The 9821-nt window shown below is 42.8% G+C and overlaps 2 protein-coding genes across 2 annotated transcripts in view; both read right to left on the minus strand.

The window, feature by feature from the left end:
* The window catches only part of LOC134463921 (mucin-2), a 14775-nt gene extending 14201 nt beyond the window's left edge, over positions 1 to 574 (minus strand). Inside the window, exon 1 of the mRNA XM_063217264.1 lies at positions 344 to 574. The gene's annotated coding sequence lies outside the window, so the exon portion shown is untranslated. The remainder of the gene's footprint in view (positions 1 to 343) is intronic.
* Positions 575 to 4154: 3580 nt separating this feature from the next.
* echdc3 (enoyl CoA hydratase domain containing 3) lies at positions 4155 to 9518 on the minus strand. The gene is made up of 5 exons (XM_063217268.1): positions 9228 to 9518; positions 8930 to 9051; positions 8392 to 8489; positions 6967 to 7167; positions 4155 to 5747 (listed from the first exon to the last, which is right to left on the minus strand). The coding sequence occupies exons 1-5, from the start codon at positions 9362 to 9364 to the stop codon at positions 5412 to 5414; spliced, it is 894 nt and encodes a 297-aa protein (XP_063073338.1). The 5' UTR covers positions 9365 to 9518; the 3' UTR covers positions 4155 to 5411.
* Positions 9519 to 9821: the final 303 nt, after the last annotated feature.

Here is a 9821-nt window from a genome sequence, read left to right on the forward strand (position 1 = left end):
GTGCCGTGCGTAAAGCAACCTCTCCATCCGTGTATGAGTAAACATGCATATGGCACTAGGCTACATCCTTAGAAGACACTTGGCTACAAGTACGTCCTATATATGGATCGCAGTATAAGAGACAGTCCTGCATACTGGCCGTTGATGGTTATCAATTTACCTTTTTTTTTATTTTTTAAAGAATTGTTACTGACATGTCCAGCACATACATGAACCAAAGTAAATCGCAATACCAACAATGACTGGGGAACTTTTGAGTGTTAAAGCAGAGAGAAGAATGACAATTAAACAACTATGCAATTATATAAGAAATAAACAAAATAATGACATTTCTGAAACGTACCTCTCCATAAAATGATGATTGACAGGGAATTCCACTGGTGACACAGAGTACCATTTCATTCGGGGAAGAAAGTATTAAAAACCATATAGATCCACAAGGAGACAACTTTTTGGCAGCTTCTTTTGTCGGATCGGTCCGTGCACTTCGCGTAGTTCTGGGGCAACTCAGCGCACAGTACCGTTTGTGTCCTTTTCCAAGTGCACGTCACTGGACGCAGCTCCACCCTCGCGCAGTTCCAACGATTCATTCAGGACCTTCGGTCTCATGGCTAAACAAACTTTGAAAGACCAGTGCCATATTTGACTAATAATTACATAACCGTTTCGATTAATAAAATAATATAAAATAAACAAAATAAAATGAAATAGCTCTTAGAGAGGGAATAAACAAGCAAACCAAAATATGATAACCTAAACTTTTTCTTATTTGTACTGGTCCTAAAGTTATGAATATCAATGTAGGCCAACCCAAATGAGGAAATGTTTTCTTGATTCCCGTTTTATAGGTGACACTGGCGTCCTTGGTTACAGACTATTGTTACTGGCGACTCCACAAACCTGATTTTAGCGCACAAAGAGATCCTGTTGTGCTGGCCCGCGGGTATCGTTTTTACTACAGTAAGTCCTTCTATTTTGTTGCATCAACAGACACCGTCACCACAAGTGAACATCATAACTGCAACGGACAGTTTCAGTGGCTTGTGCCACCACCCTGCGTTCTCAACATGCCAGGCTTCTGTACTCATCATTTCGGTCACCATCCCTATTCCCTAACCCAACGTTATTTCATAACATCACTGTGAATCGCTATATTTATCCTGGACACAACATTGCACTCGTGGGAGGAAGATGATGGGACGTGTGTTTCTGTGTCTCCTGTCTGAGCATCATCCAGTGGGATATGCCGTAGACGGAACCCAGACAACAATAGGACTCCTATTTAATTGGCCGTGGGTTTTCACTTCTGTTTTTACAATCGAATGTTGCATTCTAGCACATCTGTGTTTAAAGCAAACTCCCGAAAGATAATCTGTAAAGTCAAGTCAATTTTACATTACATTGTTGCCTTTGGAGATATCTGACCTGTATGCTGCAAGTATGTAATTAAAAGTGCTTACTTATTACCAAGCCATAGGCCTACAGGTAGATCAATGTTCCATGATTCCCCCTTTTCTACACACACACACACACACACACACACACACACACACACACACACACACACACACACACACACACACACACACACACACAGACACACACACACACACACACACACACACACACACACACACACACACACACACACACACAGACACAGACACAGACACACACAGACACACACACACACACACACACACACACACACACACACACCTTTCATTTAAAAAAAAATCCTTTGAGGAGACAAAACACAAGTAGTAGCCTATTATTGTATGCATACAGATAACGTGAAGGTACTTGATGTAATCTTCTTCACTCTGTTCAAAGGTTATAATAACCTTGATCACACTGTGTCATGATCAGTGTTGGGAGTAACGAGTTACAAAAGTAACTAATTACTGTAATGCATTACATTTTTGAGTAACTCAGTAATGTAACTGATTACAGGGGGGAAAATCGGTAATATGTCCTCGTTACAATGCAAGTAACTTGCACATTACAACGCATTTTTTTTCACCTACATTTTGTGTGGGTATTTTGTTTTCTTTATACAATGTTCGCGGATCACCGCGAGATCAGCTATTGCATCTGATAGTAGGCCTACGTCCGCGCAGAGATTTTAAAGTTCCACGCAGAACATTGCTTCCTCTTTCACGCTTCGTCTCTCGAAATGGCAGGCTGACAAAGGATGACCGATCCAGAAGATCCAGCTTGCTCGTTTTCAAGATGGGTATATGCCCACTACTTTGACTTCATTGAAAATATAGGACGCCAAGAACATTTTAGTTAAATGCACACTGTAGGCCTACTTGAAACCCAAACCGCTTTCCACGTCGAAAAACAGTAGCCTACAAACAATTAGAAGATTTGAAGAGGTGCCATAGCACCACCAAATTAGTCAGGAAAGGAGGGGATGCATCCCATTCTCACGAGACAGGGACACGGCAGGGTATCCGACGGGGGGATGAGTACGTTGCACCCCCCTCACTTTTGTTTAACTAAACATCACTAAAATTGAAATAAAATCCATTTGAAATAAAATATTATACGTTCGCCTGTCTAAGTAGTGAAATTGAAAATGCTTGCTGTCGTTGCATCACTCTGTAGCCTATCACAGTAAATTCCAGCGCAATAGTTGCATGAATAGAACTAGCTGTTTGCGCAAAGTCGCAGAATATGCTGGCCGCGGTGCTGACTGAGCGCGCGTAAAGAATAATAGTTCTAAGAGTTGTGAGTGAGTGACAAACTGATCTCCGCACAAAGTCACATGATTCAGGCGAGCCACGAGCTTGCAAACTGACTGGCTGGTATCCTCGCAATCATTTTTTCGCCTATAATTTCGTTCATTGATAAGACATTTTCCCCTGTGTGCTGTAGGCTATATAATTAATATTCAAAATGGGCCTACTGTAGCAATGCATGCATCTGCTCTTTTATCAATAATAATTTTCAAACTCGTAGTGCAGTGAGGTGGCTTTATGTTTCAGCCAATTGCAATGGAGCCTGTGCTGCATGCGTCCGTAATAGATTTTTTTTTTAAAAACGGCGCTGGTGTGCATGGTAAGGTGTGGTAAGAAGAGAAAGGATTAATCATTGTATTGGTGAATCAATATTGTATGTGGGTAAGATGCAATTCCTGAAAATGTTTTTCAGTCTGCAGGCTTCCAAAACGACTTGTGGATGGCAGGTGAAAGTCATGCCACCTCATAGATTTGCACTGTAGATTGCCAAATCCTTATTTCCAGTCATTTTGGCTAAAGTAACTAAAAGTAATGCAAAAGTAGTGTAATGCCTTACTTTAAAAAAAAAGTAATGTTGTAATGTAAGGCATTACTTTTAAAAGACAGTAACATGGAATAAGTAGTGCATTACAGTTTTTGAGTAACTTTCCCAACAGTGGTTATAAGGTCACATTAACCTCACAGAAGTCATCTTCAAGGACTCAGCCAACTCATGGGGTCCATCTGCTGGCAATATTACGTCAGCTCACTCTTCCCTTGTGTGTTGTGTGGAAAATGACATAGGATTGTACAGTAGCCATATCCAACTCTGGTTTCCTCAATTGTTATGGATAATCTCTATAGCCTGATGATTCAGACTAGATTTGGATATAGCTTGATGATGAAATGAATGCCCTATTCTCTTTTTAAAATATAAAGTGTATTTTCCATTTTGTTTCATACGTTACAACTTTTTTCAGATAGGCACAGTGCATGTATGTCATCAGGTGCATTGATATAACATGTGGCACCACATCACACACATCATTACACTGCACTAATTACAGTGTAGAAATGACATTGCACTAGTAGGCTTGGTCTTGATGTTATGGAATTAGGTTATGTCAGGAACACTTTCAGAGTAATCTTTTTCTAGGAATATTATTGTGTGTGCACGGTCTCACGTAAACCCCGGACAACTGGCGCTGTACGGGCTGCCTCCTCAGCTGGTGTGTTCATGAGAGAATGTGTATTTTGTAAGCGCGTTGATCTGACTTCTTAGTTGTGATATTGTGCTATATAAATAGTTGTTTTGTATTGTATCATCTACCTGGAAAGAAATGAATGCAGGCAACACTACTGAACTTCTATGACTATTGGTGGTATCATTTAACAAGCACATTTAAACAGAAATAACCAGAAACAAAATGGATACAAAACACAGTTTTATTTTTAATATTTTACACCCTGATCAACCCTGCATAATCATTCACACACAGCCACTAAGGGCTAGGCATTCAGAGGCATGACACAATGAGAAAAAAAAATCAAGAAAATGTTTTTTCTTTCTCCTGAAAACTACAAACGTATCATAGTAGCAGATGAGAAATGTGTGCAAGAAACATGTTATATAGTATGCATTGACATTTGTCTTTTTTTGGTTACTTTTCAGTGGATTAGTTTGATCATCCTTACAATCTTAACAAAGCAGAGAAGCAGTCTGACACTGGGGATGTTTCCACAAAGCACTCAGCTTTCATTCCATAATGCCCTTTTTGGAATATAACGGCGAGTCAACTGATTAACAAGATTTAAAGAGGAAATGAACCAGCGAGAAACAGTGGGCAAGATTGGGAAATTCTCCCCCAAGTCAAGATTCACAACCCTGGGTGTCACATAGGCATTTACCCATTCATGGTGTAAGTACTCTAACCACTTCAGTACAGCAGCAATGTTCAACCAGTAGCACATTGTTTAATGACTAACAAACTCACAACTGTTGTGCAATCTGATGGGCTGGTTCTGTTTGTTGTTCCCTAATGGCGTGCGTTATCACCTACAATAATCATTATCATCTGTGCTTCTCTATTAGTTACGTAGTGGGTGGCAATATGCAAGTCAAACATAATCAAAGCATATCGGACTTGTTCTTCAGATCAAAGGCCTCGCTATTAATGCACAAAAGAAATGTAATCTGAATCTACCTGGCACACACGTAATGGGGCACACCATATCCTCTTTATAATCTTCCCTTTCACACTCCACACCTAATAGAGCACATCTCATGGCCCAGTCCCAATGTCTTTAGAGCACTGTGTGAACACACACACACACACACACACACACACACACACACACACACACACACACACACACTTTGTACATAGTAGACACGCATCCCTTACGCAATCCAGCACATGTGTGTCAGCTAATGTCTTCTGACTGTGTGTGACCACAGGCAAGGCAAACACACACACACACACACACACACACACACACACACACACACACACACACACACACACACACACACACACACACACACACACACACACACACACACACACACCTTGTATCTAATGGAACTCATCTCTCACTCTTGATGTCTTACAAGTAACACACACCACACACACCACACACACACTACTTGATCTTCTCCCCTAAAACCCCCTTATGCTGTATAACTCATTCATGCGCCTTCTCCGTGCTGTTTGTCCATGTGGGCTTCCGTTTCTCGATGAAGGCCCGGATGCCCTCCTGGCCGTCCCGCAGCGCCAGGTTCTCCACCATCACCCGGGAGGTGGTGGCGTACGCCGCGTCCCTGCCTTGCGCCATCTGACGCTGGAACGTGGCCTTGCCCAGCGCCACAACGGGCCGGCTGGCCTGGCACACGCGGGCACACACGGACGTCACGCTCTCCTCCAGGGCCGTCTCGTCCGCCACCACGCGGCTCAGCAGGCCGTGACGCAAGGCATCGTGGGCCGAGATGGGCTGCCCCGTGAACAGCATCTCCATGGCAACCTAAGTAGGGAAAACACAGGTCAAAGGTGAGCTGGTAGATACTTTTAACAATTATTATACACAGATCACAGGTTAGGTCAAAAGGCTCTGCCACAAGGCATGGTGGCCCCGTGAACAGCATCTCCATGGCAACCTAAGTAGGGAAAGCATTACATTACACTACATTTTAAACTTTCAAATCTCTTTTTATGACCAAGACCATAACGATTAACGTTTCCCAAATGGCACGGTGGACCCGGCTCTCTAGGTTTGCTACGAGGCTAAAAAAGGCTGTGCCAAAGATTAAACCAAAACGTTTCTTGGTCCCAATGGAAAGTCTCTGCTTAAACCATGTCACTGCCATGAACACTCCTCTACCCAGGGCCACTCAAATTCAGGCTATCCCTCTGCGTTGGAAGACACACTCAGCAATACATACAATTTAGGAGATCATCGTTGTATTTTCAGAAAATTATTTCACGGCCCACTTCCAATACCGTTGCGGCCCACCAATGGACCTCGGCCCATAGTTTGGGAATCACTGCACTCTAGACTGTGGCTCCATACAAGAGTGCAGAGGGCCACCCCTGTCATGGAAAAGAACAGCCCCACATTGAGGGCTGTCACAATCTATCCGCCACACACACACACACTCTCCAGAGAATCTTATTTGAGAGAGAGATACTTCAGGCTTGTTCTTTTCCGGTATCCATGTGATGTCGGGTGAACGCCCCTGTAGCTCTTTCAGTGCCATGGACTTGAAAACGAGTCTTTTCAGAATGTATGGCACAGTGCCAAAAACTTGATATCAAGTCAATTGCGTTTTTCATGGGGGGTGGGGCCTAACACGTTGATCTGATATGTTTGTTGTTCATATGGACAAAGAACAACATTTTTTATGGCTCTTAAAAAATCACTCAAACGTTGAAAAAAGCCTGCACCCACCAGTCTGAATTTGAAAATGGCTGGCACTCAATGAGTTAAGAGACCTTCGGTTAGGAGACCCCCGGAGTCTTGAGGTTGAGAATATATGGAGTCCCCTTAGCGCTGTAGATGGTGGTAGCGCACATCTTGTGCAAACACCACAAAAAGAGAAGAAGAAGGGGGGACAACGGCCCCTTAGGAAACCGTTCTTTGATCGAATTTGAGCACACTACTTTGCATTGGATGGGCAGAGTTTGACATTATTTTTCTCTCCTATACGATGTTTGCACTCTCTCTTCATGCATTATATACCCACCTTCCTGGGCACGGCTCTGCCGAGGGCCACCCCTGGCGTGGAGCAGAACAGCCCCACGTTGATACCCGGCGTGGCAAAGGTGGACTTCTCTGTTGCCACAGCGATGTCACAGCTGGCCACCAGCTGGCACCCGGCTGCCGTCGCCACCCCGTTCACCATGGCGATGACGGGCACAGGAATGTCCTGGATCAAGGTCATGACCTGACCATGACAGAGAGAGAGAGAGAGAGAGAGAGAGAGAGAGAGAGAGAGAGAGAGAGAGAGAGAGAGAGAGAGAGAGAGAGAGAGAGAGAGAGAGAGATGTGCAGTCTTGCAGAACTTAAGGCAGATGGGCTGAATGTCTGATATTATGTGCCTGGAGCAGGGTCATGTCCTGACGATGACAGAAAGAGTCACAGATTTGAAGTAGGCAGATGTTATGGCACATGGGCTGCATACGTGTGACACAAAATACTACTTCTTGCAAACCGTGGGCTTATTTTAGCTTAGTTTGTGTGTAGTGTGTGTGTGTGTGTGTAACATATAAAAAACACATAAAACCAATAAAACCAACAACAGCTGCTGAGGGTTTTATTGGTTGTGTGTGTTTTTTATATGCTGTGGTGACTCTTTGTGTGTTTTTATGATGGACTGTCTATTGTGTATTGTTTCTTAATGCTCTTATTTATTATATGGTTGTCTATTGTCTGGAATGTGCTGTGTGGATGGCCAGGTGGCATTCAATTTCCCCTGTGGGGATTAATAAAGTCTCTCTCATCTCATCTCATCTCATCTAGTTTCGAAATCATAAAAGGAATTCAGGGGAACCCAATCATCAGCGTTCCGGCAGAAGTTTTTCAAAAGGCGTGCAGGCAATAGGCCAACAAAAACGTGACTTGTACTGATTTGGTACTTATGACACTGTCAGAAAATCAGTTTAGTTTAGTTTATTGGTTTATTTCATCAGGGACCATGTGCAAAGTACATTAGTTACATAGTAAAAAGATGACCTGCACCAGATTATAGCTAATAGCTAATTTCCATCTGCAGTCCCTGGGCAGGTAAGAAAACATACAATCCAGTAAAATGGGAGTAGCCACTCAGGCATACAACCCCTGCCCCACACACACACACACACACACACACACACACACACACACACACACACACACACACACACACACACACACACACACACACACACACACACACACACACACACACACACACACACACACCAAAAAGATGTCATATGCAAAAAGACTACAATGTGCAAAGTGTCAAAACAGGCATGTGCAAAACTAAAAAAGGCTGTGCCAAAGATTAGGGTTCCTGCACTTCTTTTTGTAAGGTATTTTCGGACGATTAGGGTTCCTGCACCTCTTTTTTTCCACGTCAAGCACTGATAAAGGGGAATTTGCAACGCTGCAAAGCATCGGAACTTACATCGGAACAGGCTCCAAAGACTTTGGTGTGGTAGTCTCTGCCCTGGGTTGACGTGAGCTCTTTCAAATCATGTCCAGAGGAGAACACTGGCCCTCGAGCTGAAAACACGCACACAGACATTAGATTGTGTAATACTTTTATTTGGACCCAAGAGACAGCGTAATAGATCAGAATATTTTGGGAAAAAAGGTTAGTGACAGGCTGACAGATGTTAAAGAAAACACTTGTGTATACCAGTAGGCCTACTGTTGTTAAAAAAAATGAATCACCATTCAAGGATAAACAAAACATCTTCGTCTCCATATGTGCATGCTACCAGTGATGGCTGAAACAGAGCAAAACTTTGCCAATGTTTTTGCTCCCTTTTTGCAGTCCCCCAGCCATCTGCCAACATTCTCATGTAGGCTGCCAAAATACAAACACACACACACTTTCTGTAGAGCAATTGAGTAACAATATCTCAATGTGTTGTCTATTGCCAGTGACTAAAGACCTACTATGTTTTTCAGCTAGGTGACAGTTCGAGGACCTACCTCACCTGATATGACAATGACACGCAGGTCGTCGCTGTCCACTCCTGTCACGATGTTTTCTCGCAAGGATTCAAGCATGACCAACGACAGAGCATTTCTCTTCTTTGGGTTGTTCAAGATTATTCTCCTGAAATAACATTATACTTTACCCAATCTTCTTGTGCAACTTGTACCATGCAGCATGGCATTGCATTTTAGTGAGCACTTGGCAATTATTGACTTGACTTGATTGACAGCTGCTGCTACTGCTGCAAGACACAACTGAAAGTCACAAACATTTTGAATGACACGTTTTCCACAAACCTGATTCCACCGTGTTGTTCTTTCAGCGTCAACGGCTCCTTTTGTCCAGCCGTGCAAAGGGTTCGAGAAGCGACACAAGAGATCCATCTGCCTGCGAGAACTGCACGACCAACTCGACCAGACAGACTTTGAGCCATGTTTGTTATGGTTAGTCTCTCTTCCTGTCTCTCACTGCCACAAGGTGCGAAGAAATTATGTATACATGTATTGCATTCTTTGACGCCCTCTATCGTTGCGGCGCGTCACAGAGGCTAAGTCTTTACTCATACTCACCGCTAGAGGGCATAAACCATCTATCAGAAATCACAGCATGGGAACCTCAAGAGCCACAAACAAGAAAGTTCATAATAAATATTATCAGATATAACATTCCATGTGTTTGAGTAATTATTCAAAATATACAACAACTTGATCTAATGGAAACTCAATGGTTGTCAAAGGTTATATATATATATATATATATATATATATATATATATACAGTGCCCTCCATAATTATTGGCACCCCTGGTTGAGATGTGTTAAAAGCCTTAAAATAAATTCAGTGTTTATTGCAGAAGAATACTGTCACACTGAAAATGTTAGGAAAATGTA

The sequence above is a fragment of the Engraulis encrasicolus genome, chromosome 15 (assembly GCF_034702125.1).
Source record: "Engraulis encrasicolus isolate BLACKSEA-1 chromosome 15, IST_EnEncr_1.0, whole genome shotgun sequence".
Taxonomy (NCBI): domain Eukaryota; kingdom Metazoa; phylum Chordata; class Actinopteri; order Clupeiformes; family Engraulidae; genus Engraulis; species Engraulis encrasicolus.